Genomic DNA, 26,457 nt, shown 5'->3' with positions numbered 1-26,457 from the left:
ATTTCGAATCTTTAAAGGTACCATAGAAGAGTTTCAGTTTCTCTTTAATCTTTTTTTTTTTTTAATTATTAATTCTAGAATAAAATCATCTGTATTTTCGTACCATTCTTCAGGTCCTTTTATTCTTCAGGTCCTTTTATTAGATTGCCTAAAGAAAGGAATATCAAAATTGAATGTACTGTCAGATCAAACAAAGCTACCTTCAATCAGCAATAGAACAATCTCTATACCCATTTTACAGCAATTAAAATGAATAACAAATCTTGATGCTCTACAGAAGCACATTCTGGAGCTTTGTTCTTGGAAACCTTAGAGCCTGGGCTACCTCTTTTTTTAGAGAGAGACACTCTCTACTCTCCTTCCAGAGTGCAGTAAATTTTGCAGAAACACTCTTCAAAGGGCTACTGAGTTGCTCTGTGTACTTTTTCGAAATTATCTCCTCCATTTTGCAACATATATTTTTTTGGAAGAAAACATGTTTGCATTATATTGCCCTTACAGTCCAATCTTCTTCCCCTTACATCCTTCTTCAGACACAATCAGACACAATCATTCTAACAGCATGTCCAAGAAAGGCCATTTTTAGTCTTTTAAAAATAATCACATATGATGCTTGTCCTCTTGCTGGGGACAACATAGAAAATAAAAAATAAAAAATAAAAACACCAGAAGCTTTCTCTCTTTCAAAGTGCTTCAGAAGTCAGCTGAAGTGGAATGGGACAAATGAGTTTGCAACACTTTCTTTCTTCATTATCTAGTCTCTGTTTGATTAACAGATAATAGAAAAAGAGAAAAAAAGAATGTGAGAGTTGAACCTGAAATTATCAGAAACCCAAAGGCCACAACTCTCCCACAGAAGCAGCTGTTTCTTCTGAAAAATTCCTGCCGTTCATACGAAGATGGAAATAATATGATAGAAGATTGGCACACATTATTTTCCGACCAGGGGCTCACTTGATAATTTGAGGAACAAATTAGACTATGAGTAAAGACGTGATTTAACACGTAAAATCAAAAGGGCAGCTGACTTTCTGACTTTCACTGCCTTGTGAACGGCCCATTCTCATAGCACTTTCTGTGCTTCCCTTTAGCTAGCTTAGCTCAAATAGACATAGCACTCAGTTTACATTCAGACTATTGCATAAGTGCTAAGTGATGACCACTAAAAGAAAAGGAAAATAGCTCCATGCTGTCCATCATATCAGTGAGTTTCTAACGCATGCACTGATTCAGCCCGACTTCAAAGGTGGGTGCTTGGGTTCATAGATTCATTTGAGATGGAAGGGCCCCTTAAAGGTCATCTAGTCCAACATCCCTGCAATGAACAGGGACACCAACAGGTAGATAAAACCCTGGTCCAGCCTTAATTTGGCTGGATAGGGCATCTGCTGCCTCTTTGGGCAACCTGTTCCAGTGGCTCACTACCGTGATTGTAAAAAACTTCTTTATATCTAATCTAAATCTTCTCTCTTTTAGTATGAAACCATTTCCCCTTGTCCTATTACAGCAGGCCCTGCTAAAGAGTCTGTCCCCTTTTTTTTTATGATACTACTTCAGGTACTGAAGAACAGCCTCAGCTCTCTCAGCCTGTCCTCATAGGAGAGGCATTCCATCCCTTGGATCGTTTTTGTGGCCCTCCTCTGGACATACTCCAACAGATTTCTGTCTCTTCTGTACTGAGGTCTCCACATCTGGATGCAATACTCCAGGTGAGGCTGTACTGGCACAATGTAGAGGGGCAGGATCACCTCCCTTGACATGCTGGCCATGCTTCTTTTGGTACAGCCCAGGATACAGTTGATTTTCTGGGATACAAAGGCACATTGATGGCTCACGTCTTGCTTCTACCCACCAGTACTCCCAAGCTCTTTTTGACAGGGCTGTGATCTATCCCTACATCCCACAGCTTGTATTAATAGTAGGGGGTTGCCATGACCCAGGGGCAAGACTTTGTACTTAGCTTTGCTGAATCTCATGAGGTGTTCCTACACCTACTCAGCCTGTCTAGGTCTCTCTGAATGTCATACCTTTCCAAGCCTATGGGTCAGGGCACGTCAACCACATCTCAAAGCTTAGTGTCACCTGCACACTTGTCAAGGGCGCAGTCAATCCCACTGTCAGTGTCATTAATGAAGATGTTAAAGGGCACTAGTCCCGGAACTGACCCCTGAGGGGCACTGCTTGTCACTGATCTCCATCTGATATTGAGCCATTGACCATTATTCTCTGGGTACAATTTCATAAACAGTTCCTCACACTTTGAGCAGCCCACCCATCAAATCCTTACCTTTCCAATCTGGAGAGAAGGATTTTATGGGAGACCATGTCAAAGGCCTTACTGAAGTCCAGATAGACGACACCAGTGGCTCTCCCTTTTTTCTACTGATGGAATTACATCATCATAAAAAGCAACAACGTTGGTCAAGCAGGACCTGCCCTTGATGAAGCCATGCTGGTTCTCCCATATCACCTCCCTCCATGTGCTTTAGCATAGCTTCCAGGAGGACCTGCTCCATGATGTTTCTCAATACTGAGGTGAAGTGTTAAAAGGTCTGTAGCTCCCTGGGTAAACCTTCTTAAAAATGGATGTGGCACTGCCTTTTTTCCAATCACCAGTGACTTCATATGACTGCCATGATTTTTCAAAAATCATTGAGAGTGACTTGGTGAGTACACTGGTCAGTTCCCTCAGAACTCCAGGGTGCATCTCATTGGCTCCATAGACATTCAGGTTCTTCAGGCAATTATGAACCTGGTCTTCACTTACAGTGGGAGGGGCAAAACTCCTCTAGTTTCCGCCTTCTGAACCATCAAGGACTGTGGCTGTGTGTGGAGAAGTTGCTAGTGAAGACTGAGGCAAAGTAAGTAGTTGAGCACCTCAACCTTCTCCTTGTCTCCTGTTACTAGCCTGCCTGTATTTCTCACTAAGGAGAAGATGCCCTCCTGAACTTTCCCTTTCTAGTTGATGTATAGAAGACTATAGAAGCCTCTCTCATCCTTCTTTATGCCCCTAGCCAAGTCGAGTTCCAGCTGGGCCTTGGCCTTCCTGACCTCATCTCTACACAGCCTAGCAGCATCCCTATACTCCTGCTATGTTACCTGTCCCTGCTTCCACTGTCTCTGCATTTTCTTCTTGCTCTCCAGTGTAAACAGCAGGTCCCAGTTCGAGCATGCCAGGCTCTTGCCTTCCTATGCTGACTTCCTCCACTTGGGGATGGAGCGCTCTTCCGCCCTAAGGAAATATTTCCTTAAAAACCTGTCAGGTCTGATCTACTCCCTTGTCCTTGAGGACAGATTCCTGGGGGGGTAGAGAGAGGGAGTTGTTTTTGACTAACTCCCTGAAGAGATAGATCTTGGTTTTCCTAAAATCAAGCTTCCTGATTTTACTTTTTGCCTCAAGAGTGATATCCCTCAAGAGTGCTAAAGAGTCACATGGTCAGTGCAGACCCAACAGTCCTCAATCCTCATGTCACCAATCAGTTCATTCTCATTGATGAGCAAAAGGTCACATATTGCATCCTCCCTGGTGGGAATGTCAATTCTGGATCAGGAAATCATCCTTGATAGATTCCAGAAGCCTCCTGGATCACTTACAGCTCATTGTGCTACTTTTCCAGCAGATGTCAGGGTGGTTGAAGTTCCCCAATAGCATGACAGTCTGTGAACATGATGCCTCCTGTAGCTGAAGAAAGAAAGCTTCCACAAGTCACCTGTAGTAGACACCAAGCACAGGGTTCCCTTTGTTGCTTCTGTCTCTGACCCATTGGCTTCTGACTCTCTTATGGCCAGTCTTCATGGACAGCTCTTTACACATTAATCCTTCTTTGATATAGAGTGCAACACCTCCTCCTCCTCTCCTTCCTCGCTTGTCCTTTCTGAATAGTCACACTTCAGTCATGGAAATCATCCTACTAGGTTTCAGTGATAGCAACATCATAGTTTTTCAGTAACACAGTGGCTTCCAACTCTTCCTGTTTGTTTCTCAAGCTGCATGTGTTTGTGTCCAGGCACTTCAGCTGAGCAGCTGATCTTGTTAATTTCTTGGAGGATAACTCCTTAATACCTTAAAAAATAGACTTCGGGGCTTTCCATGGGGCTGAGGAGATCTGGAAGTGGTGTCAGCAGGAGAAATGCTGAGCCATTTCCATGTGCCCACAGGGAAAGGAAGAGTTGCAGAGGCTAGGTCCTGCTTGCAGCTCCAGCACAGGCAGGCAGGACACTGAGGGGGAGGAGGGCATGAAGAAACGTCTGAAACTATGCTTGCCATTACACACTGGCAGAAGGAAGGAATTTGCTTTTAGGTTCAACGGGTTGACTTTGAGATGTGGCTGATGCCCAGGGCTTCTGGCATTTGGATCTGGGCTCCTAGGTGATCTGTCAAGGAGTAACATCCAGCAGCTGATTGTACTCATTCCAGACTCTTATACTTATTTCATTATGAAATCAAGTATACTTTCGTGCCTGCACTATTATAAAATTTGAATAAAAATAGTATTTATTTAATATTAGTCACTTTAAAGTGCAAACAGAAGAAATTGTATGTTACTGATGGATCCACTTGCATTTGTGCTGGTGACCCTGATCTCCTTCTGACTTCCTTCCCATTTTACACGGGTCACAAATTCAGCTCCTGCTCACGTTGTCTCCTGTCTGCAGTTAATGATGTGCCTAGTTGGAAAAGTGTTGCAGAGTGGTCATTTAATTCATTTTGATCAAAGTCTGCACCTCATATCTTCAATCAGAGTGAAAGTGCTTGGCCGGGTGCAGTGTGTTCAGTAATCAGTAAGGATAATGTACAAGCAATCCATCAGTGCTTGAAGCTGTTCTGTAGGGGCCTTCTCAGGGTCCTGAATTGCTTATCATAAGCAGAACTGATGCATTACATTTTGTCCCTAACTTTTCTAAAAAAATTGTGGAGTCATTTCTGGAATTATTCCAGTATAGCAGGCTTGCAACTAGTTTTGAGTCAAGGTCATGCTCTGTAGTTAGGCTTCTGATATCTTACTATAACATAAAACAACTGCTGCATTCCCCCTGCAGCCTTGGTTGGAGAAATATGCTCACCCACCTGTCAAAGGTTCTGCGCACACTGGTAAGCACTGGAGCTTGGCCACAGGGGCTATCATTGCTCAGCTCCCCACTTACAGTGCTGTAGGTTTTTCATTGTAAACCCACCCAAGGGGAAAAAATGCAGAACTTTGCATACTGAAATCCTCTGTGAGCAGAATTTAGACAAAGAATCTCCTTTCACTTTCCTGTCAAATTGCCTGAAGATTAACATCCATGAGGACTAAAAGAACAGCTTATTTTTAATATATATGTGGAAATTCGCTTCTGAGAATTAAAAGCTGGGAAGCAGAAGGTTGATCCAGTTCTGATAGCTCAGGATTTCCCATCTACAAACAGGTGTTGATGAGACATCATGGCTTCTCCATCATGAGGAAAGGATGTTCCGTCCTGCACCATCCTGTAGCATGTGGAGTCCTCAGCATAATTTCTTCATTTTACATATTATGAATCTCAAACCATTAAATAATTCATCTGGTTATTTTATGCAGAATTTTTCCTCCTTCTAAGGGTAGTAGTCATAAATCATAACAACTTGCAAGAGGAAAAAAAAGCATTGCAAAATGCTAGTGTATTCCAGGGATGGAAATGCCATCTTTCACCCTGCTCTTTGTCTACTTTCTGTGTTATACTCATGCACAGATCACTTTTAAGTAATGTAAATAATCAAGCCCCACAAATCCACAGAATATGCCAATAACATATCATGTGGATAAAACTGTCTTGTCCTTCATCCCTGGAGCCATCCAGACTCCTATAAATTTTGCAAAAGGATAGAAGGATAAATTTCAGTAGACTTCCCTTGTCAAATGGATCTAAGCTAAACTGTGAACAGCAAAACATAGCCACCAAGTGGTTTTTGGAAACTACATTTTTACAGCCGAAAATTTGTGCTAGAATTCATGAATGTACTCTAGCTTTTGAATTTATTTGCTATGTGTTAGCAATTAGCAAACAGATACTGATGTTTGAATCCAGAGTTCAACTGTGTTTCTGGAAAGTTTTTTTACTTACACTTTCAGTTATGAAATCTATATGCATGATGGTGGAGATACATGCATGTATATGCATACAGTCACATGTACATAAAGCACAGTTTCACACAATAAAAGTGCATCTACATCCAAACGTGTAGAACTCCAATCTTCTCTATAGAAGTCGGTAGTAGAAATGGCCCTTGATAATCTAAGAGATAAAAATAGGTCTCAACAAAATCAGTATAGAGAAGGCATTATTTTGTCACCCTACCCTGCAAACTTCAGCATTCTGTAGGCGATTAATTAAAGCAGCCTTTGTGATTAAACTCCTTTGATTATTTTTTTAAATGAATAATGGTATCCTGGGGAAAGATCTCAAGACATGCACCACTAATACTGCATTAGGGACAGCATGAATCATAAAATAAGAGCATTCGAACAGAACCATTTAGTTTTCTAAAACTGTCACAAGACAGATAGATCATTCCTTGAACAAACTCCTCCGTTCTGCAGTTCTGTGCTTCAGAATTCATCAGCCCTGGCCAGAGAGATATCTTACTTAACAGCTGCAATACACTTACCCCCAAAACATCATCCTGTTGCATGTTCTCATTCCTAATCTGATGTATGCAGCCTGCTTCATTTTCCAGCAGCATCCTGACTTCTCTGCTGGAAACAGTAACCATGTGGAATGACTCTTTTTCTGGGAGATGAAGCTGGTGTGAAGAACTTTGGGTGGCCCTCCCTCCCATGCATGTACTTTTCTTCTGGCTTACCAGAAGTAGAGAAAGATTTGTTATCTGCATGCACTGCAGAGAGGAGGCCTGGTATAGGAAACCTAAGGGGGGGAAAGACAACTCTCTCTTCTGACAATCTGTCGTGAAAACAAATGTGTTAACCTAGAAATTCCATAGCTTTGGATATGTGTTCTCTTGTAGTTCTTCACTTTTTGGAATAAAAGAGATATATATTCATTTTCTTGCATCAAACTCTGTTAAAAACTTGATAAGTAAAATGTTTTTCTAGTGATTGAATCCAATTTGTGCATGAGACTGTGATACTTGTGGGAAAATGAGATCTGAAGAAAATTACCGGTAATTTTCTAACTAAATTAAATGCATTGTAAAGTTTCCAGTGATGTCTGAAGATTTTTTCAGCTCATGACCCAAAAGGGCAAAATACCAGTGCCTTCAGAGACCTTTTTCTTTCCCCTAGTTCTGCTTACATAGCCTTCTTACTGCAGGAAGCAGATAGTAGCAGACAGGGTGCTGTATGTTTCAGATAACTCTGCCATTATCTTATTTCTTGTGCTATCCGGAAGTGTTGGATAAGATGGGATTGAAGATATCCAAACGTAATACTGCCCATTTTTTGAAAAGAAAGAAAAAGACACAAACCATACAAAAACGTGTATTTCTTTCCTGGTGACTCATCTAAAAACTCAGGGAGAATGTGAGGAAGTGACTGATACAAACTGAGGAGATAAAGAACTAAACTGAATGTGAATAAGGGCATTTTATCTGATTGTCAAGAACATGCACCCAAAACAAAACAGTGTAATCTATTTTGTAAGTAAATCCATAAAACTACTGATCAAAGAGGATGCCCTAATGGTAAAAGGATAGATAACTGCATAATGACAGCACTTACCTGAAAGACATTTTTTCAAACATAAAGCTCTGTAAAGCAACCGCACACCAGAGCTGTATCTTAAGTGATAACAAAAATAAAAATCCATATCTAAATGGAACAAAAAAAAAATCCAGAACAAATGTGTCTTTGGTGGCCTCTGTCCCAGTGAGTAATTGTTTTGTTGTTCAGTGCATAAAGGATTGGGTTTACCCTTATCCTTCTCCTATACAGCAGGTTTTTTTTCTGATCACATCATTCTACTGTTACAACCTGCTAACCATTTTCTCAGCCACACAATATCTGTCAGGGAGCTGGAATGAACACAAGCTGGCACGTAACTAATTACTCCCTACTTCATCTGCATTTATTGTTACATCCTCTTTCTTCTCCATGAAATACATAGGGTTATTTGAAACAAGATGAATTTATGGGAACTTTCTTGTTTTAGGAACAAGTAATTTTTATACCAAGCATTCACAAAAAGGCTCAAATCTCTTGGCATACCAAGATATTCCTCTACTGTTAATGTTTTCTTTTAAATTTGTTCTACAAAAATATTCAAAGCTCTCTAACTGCTTTCTAGCAACAGGATGAGTACTGAAGAATAGCAATGGTTGAAGAATAACAGCAGGTGTAAGAAAGGAGTTCAAATGATAAGGAGAAATTAGTACAACCTCATTCTTGGGTTTGTTTTCACAGTGCCATAATGCTATTCACCAAACCTTCTCTGTGGCCATTTTTTGCCAATACTTTGCTTCACCTTAATAGCTTTGACTTTGGTTACAGATTCCAGCACCGTGACAGTCCCCTATTTCATAGAATCATAGAATGGCCTGGGTTGAAAAGGACCACAACGATCATTTAATTTCAGTCCCCCTGCTATGTACAGGGTCACCATCCACTATTTCTACTTACACAAAGTAGGCTCTCTCCAATGTGTTGCTCCTACTCATCCATCTGAAAACATTTTTGCCTGCAGTGCCCTGATCCCACTATGGAGCTGTTTTAGCTGCTACAGAATGCTCACAGAACCTTCCAATACATATATCAGATGCTCTTGGGTGCACCTCTCATCTAGCCCCTGCAGTCACATATCACACTCCCTTCATCTCCTGCTGCAGATTCTGTGGTGATGGAGGCCACCTGAGATCCTGAAGCAAATGTTGGCATCAGTCCGACTACTTGGTAGTAAAATATAGTAAAATCAACCTTTAATGGATTCCCATTCTCCTTCACTTTTTGATTGCTCTAGACTAGATCACATCCAGCTAAAAATGAATCCCCATGAGAAAGGGGTTTGGTTTCCAACCAGCTCCATCTGTACCTCTGCAGCTCTCCTTGCACCTCTCTGAGGGTGAGATTTTATCCTCCGTGTGGAGAAGCAGCCCCTTTTCAGTCAGCTTGAATAAATTGTGTGACTGCACCCTGAGCTGGACAGGTACTGTTGTCGAACTTTCTGCCACAGCTTTCTCTTTCCTAGGCTGTCTTTCACTAACTCACTAGTTAATGAAAAAGACGCTTGGCTGTGTCATGCATCCCAGATGGGAGAAGGCATTTGAGGAGACTCGCAATCACTATTGTGCCCCTCATTGTTCCTTCACTATCCATAACATGCAATCATACCATGAGCACAATCATAGCTCACTACATTTTGAAGAACAAATTTTATAAACATCTATGGATTTTTCACTTCTACTGAAACATTCGTACTGAGGGAAACGACAGGCATGAACTACAGTCAAACTTTGGCACGTTCATTTTGAAGTGGCCACTCAGTTCACAGTAAATTGTATTCACCCCTTACATAATTTGGATTAAATAACCTACCCTAAACATAGGAAAAAGGGAAGGAAAAGCTCTCCACAGAGCAGCCTCAGAGATATGCAAAAATATGACAATTTTTCCATGTCATCATTTCCCTTATTTTAAATTAGTGAGATTCCTTCTTATCACAGGAAAGAGAAAAATAAGACCTGCCTTTTCATATATTATCTTTTTACATTTGATTGATAGATGTTTTTGTTAAACTTCTCCTTGTACACTATCAAGAAATTGTGGTCTGGGATATGTGACAAAGATGAACAAACACACCTGGAATACAGACACAATTATTTCTTCATGAATAAAAACTCCTCCACAGATTTATTTAAACTAACAAGTTTAAATACAAGCAAGTTCACAAATATTTGCAGAAAAAATAAAGAAATAAAAAGCATTATGCAAGGGGTGAGTTCAATATAGTGTCTGTTATTTTTTTGTAAATATGAATATATGAATGTTTGAAGTAATAGAAATAAATATTTCTACTCCATTTGGAAGATTACCACTTAAGGATAGAGTGCTTCCACTTCTACCTGTGCGAATCATCTTTGAAACAGCAGGTCTAACCTACTTTCCTAAAAGAAAATATGAATGGTATCTCTCTGCTTTAGGGAAAAAAAGGCTGTTCCTAGGCTGCTACGAGAATTTTCTAAGCCTACTACTCCTTTCTGAGTGGGGGAATATCATAATATTATCATTTAAATCACTGTTTATAGGGGCTGCTCCAAATGTAATGCCTCCTATTTTATTATTGTTAGCACAGGACAGCAGAAGCAGATGTTGGAGGTGTGGCAGTAAAGGCTGAACCACCCTGCCAGTATTCCATTACATTTTGTTTCTCTGTGACAGATGGCAGCAGAGGGGCAGTCTGACTGAATGGTGTGTGACACAGAATTATATATAAAGAAAAAGTGTCACTGGATTTCTCTATTTGAAAAAAAATGGCATCCACTGATGTTCATCAACACTTGCTGAACATTTATGGAGACCAAACTGTGGATGTGAACACAGTGAGGCGGTGGGTGGTACCTTTCAGCAGCAGTAGTTCTCCTTCACTGGTGCAGATTTTTATGAGCATAGAATGCAGGCTCTTGTTCATCTCTGACAAAAATGAACAGCTAACGATGTTGTCAGATTTATAGCTTAAAATTTGCTTCATCAGATAGTGCTCTTCTGCTATTTATATCCGTTGTAGTTTTCACAGAACGAAATAGGAGGCGTCACTTTTGGAGCAGCCTACGTACGTTATTAACTGTTGTGTTTCCTTACAGAGATTGTGGGAAACAATGAGGACATAAAACGTCTTAAATTTTACATTTACTGAAAGAGAACCCAGTTGACAATTCTTATGAGACTTTTTTTAGTTAATTGACTGTCAGCAGTGCTAGTGGCCTGTGTAAAGATTTCCCATCCCAGCAGACAGGATTCAGTATCTGGTACAGCACACCAATATCAGATCATGTCATTTTTTCCCCATCTTTCTGCTTGAAAAAATATATGATGACTTTAAGCATCATTTTAGACAATTAAATATTGCTAAATCAATTTTTAGAACACTGTTTGCTGGCTTTTTGTTTTCTCACTTATGTTCTCTTTTGGAAACATGAAAAAGAATTCCCCTTTAAATGCTGTCGTATTCCATATGACAGCCATTGTTTTATCTCCCCCGTGTTTTGAATGAAGCCAAAACTAACATGGCTTATTTTGTCGAGTAGGAACAATATCAGGAAAAATATAAGCTTAATTACTACCTCATCCTGTCATGACAATGCTTAACTATTTCTGTTCCAGCACTGTCCACAGATATTAATACAGCATGGGGAATAACTGTTATTCATTTGCTGCCACACTGAGCCATGGGGAAACAAAAATGGTTCTTTTCTGTGAAAACTGAGAATAGGAATAAGTAACTGCCTCCAAATCAAGTTACTGAAAAGATGCTTTGTAACTTTAGAAGGCCTCAGATTATATCACATTGGCTTGGCAGATTTAAGTATTAATAATAATGCTGTTATCATGATTAAAAAGTTTAACATTTAAAGATATTTTTACATAGCTTTATGTTCAGGAAATTTGTCATTTATTATTTTTTATAGCAAATTAGCATAGGGTATACTGTAATATTTGTTCTTTTTGTAATAGTGCATCTGTGTCCTATTCACACATACCTGCATGAATCTAGAACAGCTGCAATGAAATTAGAGTTTGTATCCCAAACACACTGGGATGCTACACTGATTATAGCAGAATTTTACCAACATATGTTGGTAAGTAGAGGAGTCAAGTTAAGTGAATGTGAGTTGAGCTTAAGAACTGCATGAAAACTGTCCTTGAGCACAGTTCAGCATGAGAGGAGGAGCTCAGATGAGAGAGGAAGATGAATCATAGAATCATAGAATCATAGAATCATAGAATCATAGAATCATTTTGCCAATACTTCACTGTAATAGATTTGACTTTGGTTAGAGATTCCAGCATCATGGCAGACCCTTATTTCATAGAATCATAGAATGGCCTGGGTTGAAAAGGACCACAGTGATCCACAACAGAGTTTCAACTCCCCTGCTATTTGCAGGGTCACCAACCACCAGACCAGGCTGCCCAGAGCCACATCCAGCCTGGCCTTGAATGCCTCCAGGGATGGGGCATCCACAGCCTCCTTGGGCAACCTGTTCCAGTGCGTCACCACCCTCTGTGTGAAAAACTTCCTCCTAAAGGAAAGGAACTGCTAAAGGTGGGACATTGCTGTGCAGCGGCTCAAATGCAGACATGCAAAAGTGACACACATGGGGAGGCCACTGAAGAGGGAATCCAGTGTGAATGCTTTTGCAATAAGTTAGCACCTGCATCTCAATCCTTAACTAAAAGAATGTGGGTGGGATCTCCCTCCAGAAGTCTCCAGAGATGGCTTCATTTCTTTATTTAGCATACAGGGAATCAAAGGGCTATTTTCCTAAGTGCTTAAAATAGTAGAAACAGTTTAAAACTCAAAGTTATGGATAATTGATCCAAAAACATCCCCATACCTCCCTGATCCCCCTGTCAGGTTTTCTGACATTCAACAGCCTTCTAGGGAAATATAACATATTGATATTCAGAAATCTCTCTTGTATGAAACAGGTTGATCAGATAATTTTTCCTGTTGGAAAATGATCATTACTTAAGGGAGCATTAATACTATGGTTCCCTGGCTGCTGGCCTGGAAGCCTTGCCAATGTGCAGCCAGTCAGCAATCTTTCTGTGAAGAATGCTCCATTTTTAAATTTTTCACCCTCAGTTAAAACAATTCTTTTCCTGCTGTGAAAATTTTAGTGGGAACCGATCTTTTACTTTTTGGCCAACTTTGCCTGTGTGTTGTTAAATATTTATGCTGATTACAACATATCAGTCAAGTGGCCTTGTGCAATGAACATTAGATTTTTATATTACTTCGACCTTCCCTAGACTGCATGAATATTTTTACTCTTGATCTCCCAATCATTTAAAAGATCAGAACAGAGATAATTTAGAAGAGTTAAGGAGCTCAAGTGCAGAATTTTACAGCATTGCCTCCATCCTATTGATCAGTTCTGTTTCATCCCAGTAATACACTTCGTGCAGCTAGGCAACGTACAAACTTGTTTTTTCCTTTCAAGAAGAATGTTGAAACAATAAAGGATAAGTCATACTGGCTGTATTGATTTGAGACAACCTTGATGTACACAATCTTTTGAGATTCAAACATTTATCTGGAGGGCAAGGGAAATAACATTTTATTTGCTTCATTGGGCCTTATTGAGAGAAAATGATGTTAAGCATCTAAAAATTCTCAGCATAGTGGCAGGCTTTTAAAGGCAATGAGATAATTGCAGCACATTTCCATATTAATCAATAAAATGAAAGACAAAAATCAATTTTGTCTGTGCAAGTGTGTGTGACACTTCCCTAAGAGCCATAGTATGGGATGGATACCTGCCAGCAGGGCTGGCCATGGGTTGATTATTTATGGAAAGGAAAAGCATTAAGTCAGCTCAGTGACAAAGTAGCAGGAAAGATATTATTCATGGGATATCTATTCAAAAATCTGGCATTGGTATCTGCAAAATGTTATTTCAGATCTTAATGACTATTGTGGTTTCCTACATAAAACAGGAGAAAAAAGTCTTTTGTTCGGAAGAACAAAAGGCTGAGTTTACCAAAAGAGCTGAGAAGCATCCAGATGTTCTCTGAGAGTTGTGATAACCCTAAGGAATCTGTCACATAGTCTTGGGATTAGCAAGGAATAAAGAAATGAATAAAATGTGACTCTAGTTTCATATTCCGCTTCCTTATTCCTGTACTGGAACAGAACCTCAACACCAAGTCACCCTCCCCTGCCACACACTGTTTGACAATCTTTTTGAGATAGTAGAATGTTAGGTTACAAATTGGATGTTTTTTGAAAGCTTACATTTATAATTTAATATAAAACATAATATAAAAAATATAATATAATATAAAATAATATAAAACAACTGCTGAATCCAGTTGTTATTTCAGTGTATATTTAGAAAATAAGCATTAACTTTTTTCTTTGGTGCTTTGTTCCTGCCTGAGTTGTTCCCAATATTTAGCTTGGGGTTTGTTTGTAGTTTGGTTTTTGGAGTGGCTTTTTTGGGGTTTTTATTTTGACAATTGTTCAGGCTATAGTAGAATGATCTAGCTCCAATCAAGAAGCTGTTTTTTGAGTGATAATACTCATTTCAGAGTCCATTGTTGCCTAAAATACATTAGAATTTACTTATTTTTCTTATAAAGCACCATCACTTGGTATCATTTTACTCCTCAGACACACAGAACCACAAGATGCTTCTTGGATTTTCTGCAACAGTGTTTATCTTTCCTATCCTGAATAGTAAAACTAGTGCACCTAACAATTTACTCCCATTTCCAGATTACATATAATTTATGAGCTGGTTACAGCAGCAAAATCTTAAGCAGTGAGTCTTGTGTAATCCATTAAAAAGCCTTTGGAGCAAAATTTGTGCCGTTCTAAGCTTTCTACCACCAATTTAGGCTATAATCTTAACTTCTAGATACCAGAAGTGAATGGAAGCCCAGCCATACAATCACAGAAAAATTCTGGGTCATAGAGGGATCTGAAGAGATTCTCAGGTGTTTAATTTCTCACACGGTGAATAGAAATCTGTGCATCTTGTATTTTCACTCCACATCAATGTCCCCACTCTTCAGAGTATCTACCTTTTAGGCACTTAAGACTGTGATGAGATCCCCTTTGAATGTGTGCTTTGTAGCCTAAGCAAAACCAGTTCACTTGGCCTTTCTCTGTCAGGTTTTCCAAATCTTTCACCATCTATGTGGCCCTCAACATTTCTCTGAAGGGCTAGAAAACATTTGATTATCTTGAGGCAGCATTCAAGATCCTCTGCATTCCACAGTAGAGACTATGGAACGGTAGTGAACAGAAAATAAGAATGGCAAATTTGTTACATTTAAGTGAGTTTTTTAAAAACAATATAGAGGTCACCATGGCTATTCCTAGAGTTATTGTGTATAGACTAGATGCTGGTAAAAGGTGAAGTTATTCTTGAAATAACCAGTTTCTTAAAATAAGTTGCTTTAAAAAACGGAAAAGTATCATTTCTCAAGAAGACATAGTAGATAACTTATTTATTATATTTTCAAAAGAGTAAATTCTGTTACGTTTGGAAAAACTTAATTTTACTGCACAAAATTTAGGGATATAGGTAGGGTATAGAATGAAAATCAGTGCAGAGAGTATAATCACAGTAAATTTGGAATATGAGAAGACATTTGACATGGAAAATCTGAATTATAAATCAGTTGTGATGAAGAAGATAAGGAAATCAGATGAAACAACAGGTTCAAGGCAATTTTCTGAGTTAGGGATTTGGGCCAAACATGGTCTCTGCAAAACAACACAAATTAAATCCTAATTTAAAGGTTTGATTCATTCTGGACAACACAATACCAGTAAATTCTTTTAAAGATAAATAAAGAAAACAGCAAAAGACCCAAGGAAATCACTCAAATAAATGATAAAAAAAAGTTTTTTTTAAAAAAAAAAAAAAGAAGAAAAGAAAGGCAAGCATGGAAAGTGTGATACAAACTGAATGAGAGATACAAACTGAATGAGAGTATGATAAATGTCTACAAGTGTCTGAAGAATATATAAAAGTCATACTGTTTAAGATTGCTTATGGGAATAATTCAGTGAAATTAAGCAGCAAAAAAGACATACAACACATGACTTGAAAAATATTCCAGTGAGGTAGAATAGACAATGAAATAACTGTAAAAGAGTGCTGGTAGACTTTCAGTGTTAGCAGTGGAATGGCTAAAAAGATCTTTGAGGCTCTACTGTCTGTGATCCTACCAACATTCCATGAACATTTATATTCAGGAGAGTTTTACTACTGAATGAAGATACTGAATAAGAGATGTTAGTCTTCAACCATTTGAGCACCTCTCATCAAAGGAGAGTGAGAAAGATGCATGTATTTAAAATGTCCCAAAAGACTTATCTTAAAAGAATTACACAGATGAGTATATATTAATTCAATTAAATGAACAGGCTATTGCAGGAAGCATCTGGGCATGTATCAATAAGAGCTATTTTATTTACTAACTACATTTTCTGTAGCTGATGATGGGACTATTTAAACATCTCTTGGCATAAGGAAAAAGCAATAAGACAAATATTTTATAAATGTGCTGCATTTTATTCATTGATTTATGTCAGACATTCAGACAGAACTCTCAGAAATATTTGGCAGTAACATTTGCTTGAAGTCTGCTTCAGAACATCTTGCATTCAGCTCCCATAGGGTAGCGGAATCATAAAAGTAGATTATCATTTTGCCTGGTCTTTGCTCCTTTCTTTCTGCACATGTGAAAAAAATAAGACATCATCTGACAACAGTATATTCAATTATTTAGAATCACTTGAAGTTATAGAAAGACAAAGAAGAAAAATGATTTTAATATGGTTATTTTTTTCAGTACATGGAGGAAATGTCTATGTTATACAGAATGCTGAAAAAATTTAGGGAACCTACAGTTCAACCTACAAAATTCATTTTGTTGCTATCAGCAACGATAAGATCACAACCGCCTGCCAATATATTTTGCATGCATACACTGTACATGATATGAAAGTGATTTTTTTGAGCTGTTATAAATAAAAGAGAATGTTAGAGAACAACCTGGTGGAAGTGATAAGAAATTCTCCGCTATTATTGGGTAAGGGAAAAGTTAGCTCATTGGTAACATGGGCAATTTTTTCTTTCTTGTGAGATCAATAAGTGATCTTGCCATGAATCAAAATGGCCATATAGCTGGTAATAAATATCAAAAACCGTAATATTAAATCTGCAACTGAAAGTAAATATTGATAACCATTTGCCCAGGGAGGTGGTGGAGTGTCCCTGGCAGTGTTCAAGGGATGTCTGGATGAGGAGCTGCAAGATATGGTTTAGTGCTTGTGGTAGCAATGGTGATGAGGGGAAGGTTGGACTAGATGATCTTGTAGGTCCTTTCCAGCCTTTTGATTCTATGATTTTATGATTCTATGACTCTATAATAATTAATCAGGTCTGATGAGCTAAACATATTTTTCTCAGTTTGCCTTTGTAATTAAATACAGATCTACCTTAGTAAATAATCTTACTTTGATGTTGGTAAGTGAATATCCAAATAGAAAACACTGAGATTCCCTTTATATAAATGAAACATGAATTTTAAGAAAAGTAACTCCCACCTCCTTTAAAAAAAAAAAAGGAAAGCTTCAAAGGAAGACTGAGGATTTTAATGCTATTATGCTAATAATGTGTGGAGCTTAATGACAGTTGCAGGGGGAAATCTGTCAATTAAGTCTCATCAGAATAGAATAGTACAGTGTTCTCATATGAAGAGTAATGTGAAAAAAGGTAAGGTAGGCCCTAAGAAAAACACCAGTATTGGCATCACTTCTGTGTTTTATACTGGTTTTCTGAGAAAAGATTTCTTAGCACCTCATTAAACGTGAGGTGGAGTTTTACTTTCCTGTTTTTGAATTTCTTTAGTAAATCATAATCTAGCTGTAAAAGTTTTGGCAGAGAATTACACAGATGTCTTTCTGCTGTTATTATATTTCCAAGAAGTCAGTGTGTGCCTACAATTCACTTCTCAATTTTTCTTTTTTTATTTTGCTTCATTAATTTACCATCCACTGCTCCAAAGACTTTATGGGCATTATTTATATTTAGTGTCACAATAGAAAATTCAGTGAGTTTTACCTACATGATGCAGTAAATACTACCCAGACTCCTGCTTCTCTCTACCCTTGGTCAGAATGTTGGCAAAGTACTGAATGAGCAGTGCTTAGTAGTCTAGCTTATTATGGTTACATCCTTTTTTCTGAACTACAATTGCAATGCCTAAGGTCATGGTGAACTACAATAAGGTGCTCTTCCGTTTTCGACTAATCTCTTGCAGTCCACTGGCTTGTGCATTGACAAACCCTTTGAAGCTTCCCAAATAAAGTTACTCTTTACATTTTTTCACAAAGAATGATATGAACAAGAACTTCACATTCCTTGGTAAATGTTAGATCAAATTTACAAAAAAATAGAAACCTCCCGAAAAGAAATTTCAGAAGAGGTTTCTCTCCCCTTTTTCCTTGAAACAAAATATACCTTAAAATTTCATGATGGATGTGAAATTCAGTAATTTAATGATATTGTTTTTAAAGCATTCATCCACAGATGCTTCTCTGGATTCCTCTGAGGAAAGCTCAGCCACTGGTGAGATCTCACTGATAATTTAAAAGTAGGACAACAGAGGTGTGCATGAAAGGAAAAAATGAAATCATAGCCAAATAATTCAGGCCACAAAAATTGTCAGATTTCTCATAAATCAGTGTGTTCTTCTCTTTTCTTTTTGTTTCAATCTGCAACAGATTGCCCAAGGAGGCTGTGGATGCCCCATCCCTGGAGGCATTCAAGGCCAGGCTGCATGTGGCTCTGGGCAGCCTGGTCTGATGGTTGGCGACCCTGTACATAGCAGGAGGGTTGAAACTGGATGATCTTTGTGGTCCTTTTCAACCCAGGCCATTCTATGATTCTGTGATTCCGTTATTCTATGGTTCTATAAAATGTAACATTAACAGGAAGATAGCACTTTTGGTATCAAAATAAGTCAAAAAGACATTGTCTTGATGCAGCTCATAGGAAACAGAGGCAGACTCTTCTGTATTTATTTTCTATCTATTGTTTTGCCCAGACATGTTCAAGGTTCACTAAACCTCATCAAACGTGTCCTTCTGCATACTTAAACAGTAAATGACAGCATAGTGATCAGCTGTGTTTTGTTCTTCTCATTGAAACATCACTTATAAACTACTTTTAAAAAATCTAATTTTTTTTTTTTTTAATTTGAAAAGTAAAAAGAAAATATCTTTCAAATCTCATGTATTGGTTAGAATGAAGCAATGTACTTCTAAGGCCGATTGTCATAAACATGTTATTTGTTTGCATAGATAAGGTAGTACAAATGCATTTTAAGCTGCTGTGTTCAGCCAGCAGAGACATTTCTGGGGTCCCAGACACCATACTCCAAGATTCCAGTACTTAAGTTTTTTCACTGTATCAGGGAGGTGTCCACTCCTGTTTTCAGTGGCATGCACCTAGCAGGAGATTCTGTGTCACTTACAGTGACTTAATGTGCCATATGGTCTGTGCCTTCTCAGGGCTCTTTTGCAAGCCCATGTCCATCAGTGAGCAATTAGTTGGGGGGGTCGTTTCCAAGTTGCTAACAAGCCTGCAAAGCAAGACTGAATTAGCTTAAACTGAATTCTTGAATGACTGCAGATAGATGCCAGCTTTTTGTCAAGCACTGTAGTATATGGAGAAGGAAACCACACTTAGCCCAAGCAATGCAGATTTTGAAAAAAATGGAAAGAAGATAAAATCAGAGAATAGACATAATTATACAACACTGTCTGAGTTTATCAACAAAAAAACAGTCAATTAATATATCATTTTTCATTTATTACACAAACTGTAATTAAGCTCTCACTAATAACTGAGCTGAGTGAGAAATTATTCAACCCATACTTACCAGTCCTACTGAACCAAATTATGCTTTATTTGAGTTCAAGGGTTGGTTCTTGACAATTAAGATTTTAAAACAAGACATATTGATTTTCCTAACTTCATTTTGAAAGCATTTCATCTTCTCCTATAATAATACAATAATTTTAGGAGTAAAAACAGACTTGGGACAGGACACTGTATATATATTGTTACATGATTATAGACTCGATGAGCTATGAACTGTGAAGAATCATAACACCATTTTGAATGACCTCTTATAACTCTGAGATGATTAAATTTCATTTGATTTTCTTTAATTCAATGTAACAGGTTTTATTTAATTAAATTGCATAGAATATGTTGTGCATGTACATTGTATGTATTCATACAGAATTATGCAAGTGAATAGAATGGTGTAGTAATAGATTTATGGCTGTGGCTAGCAAATAAGACAATAAAACCTAATGAGTTGAGGGAATATTTTCCAAGTGAGGAATTCATCTAAAGAAAACACACTGTTTTTTCCTAGAGATCAATGTTAAGAAAATTCAGCCTGAATCTTAGTTGGAGAGCTAGCTCAAAAATTCAGAAGAGAGAGGCTACTACCGTAGTGATTCTGTTTCCAAAAGGCTCACACGCTCCCAAATAATATGATTTCCTCACTCTTCAAAGCTTATTTCAGTCAAGGTCTGTCAGATATCACCCAGATAGGTTTGACTTAATGTTAAGGATAACAATGGTTAGAGAAAAGGTAGTAGGAAGAATTCAGTCAGACAAAGACTGAGACAATCATTTTGCAGTTCACAGAAATGTCATTTACTCATTGTCTTTTGCTTTGGCTGAGCTGGTACTTGTCCCAGAAGGAGGCAGGAGTAACTCATCAGTCCAACCACCACTAAATCATCAGTGGCCCCACACATCTTGTTGAAAACAAAAACACTACTTTTCAGTTTATACAAGAGCTTACCTAAATTTTGCAATCAACAAGGGCTTCTAGTCTGATCTGGGCCCTAAAATGAGCCTTCAAGTAGCACAGCCACTTGAATCAGCCTTGGAAATAATGTAGGATAAACCCATTTTATCTTAGCCCTTCAAAACTTCTTTTCTATTTTACATGGGGCTATAGCCCATGTGACTGAAACATATACTTGACTCTAATATTAAGTTGAACCCAAGCTCTTGAAGCTACCATCAGTTCTGCAACTAGAATATATCTAACAAGGAAGTTCAACACAGCAAAAGGCTCAGAGAGATCTATGACAGCCAGGAATTAACTACACTCCTCAGCTTTATGCATTCCCAGAACGAAGACTAAGGCTGCTATTATAATGCAAAAACTCAGGTTATGAACGGAAGCTGATGTACTGAAAGGTGTTTTTTTTTCTAAAATTACCAATTGTCTAACCAAAGAATAGATTTTAGTTTATATATATTTTAGTACTATTCATTTTGAAGTTGATGGCACTTTGCTTGAGATAAGGCTGTTCTGACAGTTGACACTGTGATTCCTGTTCAGTCAAGGATGATGCATTTTTCTGTCACATAGTTGAGATTCCTTTTCAAGACTTAATTCAGAACTAGCAATCCTTATCATCAGAACAAACAGTAAGTGAACTAATGCTACCACTTGTTCTCATGAAGAATTCTCATACCAACAGTTACCTATTTACTGACCTCTATTTCAACAAAGTCCCTTATCTGAAACATGTACTTGAGCTCAAAAGCAGGCTTGTTCAGCTTGTTAGTTTCCAAATTAAACCACATTGGAGTAAAGAATTACCTGTCCTTAAATTAAGATGTGAGCTACTCTTGTAATGAATAAATAACACCAATTCTTTTATGCATAAACTCCTAAGACTAAACAAAGCGCCTCCAGAATCCAGCCACCACTTTTGCCAGAACACTGCTTACTCGTAGTTGTGGCAGCTGGGATTTAGGCTGATCTCATTACTTGTAAATTTCGAAGATATAAATGTCTTATAGAAGACATTATAAATTTGTGGGGAATTAAATCCTTTACACTGGACCATACTTCCATCTGTGGAAAAATAAAATGCATGCATGTGCAGGTATATATATATATGTGTGTGTGTGCCTATGAAAGTATATAGCTTTGTATGTGCATAAAATATTTTGGTTCTTCTATCAGAGTTAGGTGCAGTTTTCATTAAGCATCCCATTGAAAAGGGTTTAAACTAAAGCACTTCAAAATAACAGGCTGTCAAAATAACACCTCTGTTTGAAACTGAATTGCTTTCATCTCACCATTTCTCACAATTAGTGGCAAGTGTAAAACACCCCACTCCAAAAAAGAGGCATGCCCCTCTTACTAGCCTGAAAGTACAGTGACATATTAGACCTGAAATTACAGAAGTGCTTAGGTAAAAAAATGGGATATTTAGACACTCACTGATTGCACATAAACTATTAACATGCTGTGACCCTCAGGTTAGGCTGTGCATAGATTTTTGCTTCTCAGCTACTCTTGTGAGACACCAGCATCTTCTTCCCTACATCCACAGGTGCATGCTTCTGTGGGAAGGAAGGAGACAGCCATGCAAACAGGAAAGGAGCCCCAGGACTTTCTAGCCAAGTGCAGGGATAGCACTGCCATCAAAGCGATGGAGTGCTCCATGCCTCTTGGCACAGCTTTGCAGGACTGGTACTTTCTGCAGCAAAGAACAAGTGAGGTCTGTTTTAGGAGGAAGCCTGCTTAGTACATTTTGAAGCCTGAGTTTGAGAGATAGAGAGTATGCAAAGGTTTTTGTTTATTGTGTTAATATTGCTTGTGGGTTTAAATGTACGTTGATTCTGGAAGTCTTAGATGCTTACATAGGAGAGGAAAGAAATGTGATGTTCAAAAGCATAGTATAAATGCAGTATATCAGATGACAGAAACTGTGCTGTCTGTGTCAATGGACATGAGATGTGGCAAATCTGTTTTTATTGTTGTTAATTTCACTTCAGTTGCTTTGTTTTTACTTGTTAGTGAACTCTCCCAGCTACAATTGTTTTTGAGAGGGTCTCAAAAGCAAATTAAGTAAACAATTCTCTTTAACTTCAAAAAACAAAGAGTATATTTTCCTGCATAAACCTCTCAACTACAGTTTGAAATGCAGCAGGGTGAACATGGTTATACCTATATACTATGGCAGAAATCCAATATTCATCTGTGGTACGTATTGAGAGAAAATGAGATCATTAAGGTTGGAAAGAACAGCTGCTTTAATTATAACACCATAATATATCATATCAAAGTATTCATCATCTCACACAGCCCCCAAGAACATATGCCAGGGATTCATTTCTATCATCTTGCTACTTCTTGGGACAGAGAACACATAAGCACACTCCAGAGGTCTGGCTGCTTCAAGTGTTGTGATGCTGTGTAAAATAATTGCACCCCAAGCTCGATAATGCTATGGCAACTACTATTAATCTAACTTTTACAGTCCCTGTTCCTCTTTCGATGGTGGTGGTGGAAAGGGGAGACATTCCTGCTGACTGGGATCTACACTGCAGGCAGGTTCCCCACTGTCACACATCCTCACACTGCTGTCCGGAGCGCTCGGTCTGCCTGAGGCACCTGAAGGTACCTCTTCTTTAAGGGAATGGCTGCTTTGTGTTTTAACAGATGCTATGCTTCTGGTAGCGGAGAGATTAGAGGGACCATTCAACATTGAATCAGTCATGGATCCTATTGATGTCAAGATTTCTGAAGCCATCATGAACATGCAAGAAAACAGCATGCAGGTGTCGGCAAAGGTACTGTGTGGGTCACGCCTTCTCTGTTGCTCACTATCACAAGGAGGAGAAAAAAACTTATCCAGCACTTTTTTTCTGCCCAGGCCTTAAGAGAGATTGTCCAGACAATAGAAATTACATTTGTTCGTTCAATAGTTCACTGGGATGCCTTTGAATCCTTTGTCTAGTTAAACAAGCCTGAAGTTTTTAAAATGAAGACAATGGGAGAAAAGTGTAATTTAGCAAACTTCAAATTAATAGTTGCAAGAACTTTGGGGAAAACAGACACTGCTAAAAATTAGAGGTAACTGTAATACTCAATACTCAGCAGAGTGCACTCAGTAAGCTCTGCCTGTGCTTATCTGTGATTCCCCATATTAACATCCACACACATTTTGATCTGTTTAGGTCAGGCTACAGCACAATGTGTTTGAGGTGAACAGAAAATGATCCATTTAACCTCCTTTAATATCCTCTCCAGGGAAATATCATTACATTGGACAGCCTCTGATTAGCAGACCTCAGTTTGATGGAGTTTTGTCTGGATTCTGACATAAAGATAAACAGAGTTAATGATACCAGCGTCCTCCTTTCCATTTTTAGTGTGTCTGTGTACACAGACCACTGCCACCTCTGAACCCCATATTAATAAGGTCCTTTGAATTCAGTAGCAGGTGCTGTTGAGGCAGCAGTCACCAATTAATGTCTTTTCCTTAATATGCATCAGTGCACTGCAGTTAACAAAACTGAAAGTCAACAGTTTGCCAGGTTCTCTGCATTGAGAGTTTCCACCCACATGGATTTCCCAGCAGCCAGTTAGGTGCTAGAGAGATGGCTACCTGAGTCGGTGAGTTTCCATTGTTTGAAAGGAAGTTGCCATGGCTAGGAAAATTGTGGGGATAAAAGGTTAATATTCTTCCTGCCAGTCCAAAATTAGATTATTTTACAGGCCCACTGCTGTGGGATTATAAAAATTTCCTTCAAGATGCTATTACTTTCAACTTCCCTGAAGTTACTTGTATTTTGAAAGTAGTCTACATCCTGAGCAATGAGACTTTGTTCTGGCAGCAGTGATCAATGAGTTTATCAGCCAAACATTTGGGGAATCAAAGACCAGCTTCAGAAAACTCAGCCCTTACCTCAGAAAAGAAACAGAAAATATTTTCACTGAAAGCTGACCAAAGGCTCAGGTGTATTTCCTTTTCATTTGCTCCAATATCACAGCTTTTCTGTTAGTCAGGAAACTGCATTCCGTGCCAGAATCCAATGACATCACCTTGGCACAAGCTCATCACACTACTCATTTGCAATAGAGGAGGCTGTATGTCATATCCCTCAGAAATATTTTATTTGCTGTAAAGGTTAATAAATCACTGAAATTCCATTTGCACTCTAAAGTTTTTCTTCTAAGAGAAATCTTATCCAATATTTTCTCAAAACTATATCAGTGAAATTTATTTTTCCACATTTTCACAGATAACTGAGCTGTCTTTGCTTGAGGGGCTTTTGTATTTTCTGTTTAGACCATTATTCTCCAGAAATGCATTTTCCTTGTTTTCCTAGGTTACATCCCTCTTTTTTCATGCCCTGACACATAGAAGTGTTTTGTTATTCAAGTATGAGAGAGCAAAGTCTTGGGGTTCAGTTCTGTGATCTTCTACGTCTGTCATGTCAAATCTATAGAGATGATGTATGAGCAGACTTTGCACCATTCATCTATTGCCTAATTTTTCTCCCTTATACATACTGACCACTTAGATCTTCAGTGAAAATGACAGATACCTTACCAGATGTAATGGGGTGCACAGAATGCAATTGCAGATCTAATGTAGGAGAAAAGCCACGCTTGTCAAATATTCTGAGACTCTGCTCAGCAAGCTTCAGGCAGGGTGTTGAAATCGTGCTATTTTCTCTTTTTTCAAACAATTTTGTACCTTGCATTTGACTGTATCCACTGAAAATGTGGTGACTGGAAAAAATCACAGCCTATTTTCCACAAGTCAGTCAATGCATTTTTACAATGGGAAAATGATGATGCACTAACATCATGCTTGCAACACCCACATACACATACATTATTCTTCACCACTGACATGCATCCTTTCCTAACTGAAAATCTGTCTGATGTCTACAAAGAGTCTCTAAGCTTTGTTCAGTAGCACTTAAGGCCATTTTATATTTTGTTTCTCTCTTCAAAGGAATGGGAAAATTTACAACAAACAGTAGTTTTTTCAAGTAACTCTCACTAATCTCATCTCCTTTTCAGACAGAAGACCCAGAGATCAATTAAACTAATATCCATCCCTCTCCTTTTTCAAGCATTTGAGTAAATTGCTCTGTTCCAAAAAGTCATTCCCATTAAAACTATCAGTTTGCCTTTGTTTTGCAAGATATATGTTTTGCATTATACCATCTGCAATTATATATTGGAATTTATTTGAGAAAAATATGTTAGGTATAATAAATTTGCTGTACATTACTGTGCATAGGGAGGCAAAATTCAATGATGTGTGCTTTCCAACATAATAATTGTATTACAATATGCACAACCTATTCAGAACTATTTTTCTGAGAAATAATCTTCATGGTTACAGTTGTACTGATAAATAAAAGGGGGATAAAGAACAGTGCCTGACCTTGAGGCCCGAGTGCTATAGACAATTCATTTCTATACTGCTGAGATCTACATTCTTTGAAGTTGTTTCATTCAGCAAAGAACAAGTAGGAGCAGTCCAAGAAAAAGCCAATGAGCTAACAATTAATCAGTGCAGACAGACAGAGCTTATTGCTGGAGTTCACATCTTGTCTTTCATTTCCTTAGGAGATACAAACCCTCTGTCTTTCACTCTTGATGGGTGCACATCAATATTGAAACTAAATTGTAGAGGTGCCACAAATACCTCTTCTATCTTTGTATTCCTGACCAAGGACATACAGTCCCAGCCATATCCCTGTACCTGTCACTGCATTAAATGGAGCATCTCTGCTCCTAGGTCACTGACTTTTCTTGTTTGTAAGCTGACTGTAGTTCATTCTTTCAGCACAGTTCACATTAACCAGGTACTAGTATTATGCTAAGATCTTCCAATTCATCCTGAGGCTGGAATCCTCTGTTTTCTTGACAGTCTATATTCAGCACTGGC

At 38.3% G+C, this 26,457-nt stretch overlaps 1 protein-coding gene across 1 annotated transcript in view; it reads left to right on the top strand.

The window, feature by feature from the left end:
- Positions 1-26,457, top strand: part of GPC6 (glypican 6) — a 728,914-nt gene that overhangs the window by 633,395 nt on the left and 69,062 nt on the right. Inside the window, exon 5 of the mRNA XM_048962871.1 lies at positions 23,205-23,335. Coding sequence (XP_048818828.1) covers positions 23,205-23,335 — 131 coding nt within the window. The remainder of the gene's footprint in view (positions 1-23,204; positions 23,336-26,457) is intronic.

The sequence above is a fragment of the Lagopus muta genome, chromosome 1, assembly GCF_023343835.1.
Source record: "Lagopus muta isolate bLagMut1 chromosome 1, bLagMut1 primary, whole genome shotgun sequence".
Lineage (NCBI taxonomy): Eukaryota > Metazoa > Chordata > Aves > Galliformes > Phasianidae > Lagopus > Lagopus muta.
This window is presented reverse-complemented; position numbering and strand designations above follow the sequence as displayed.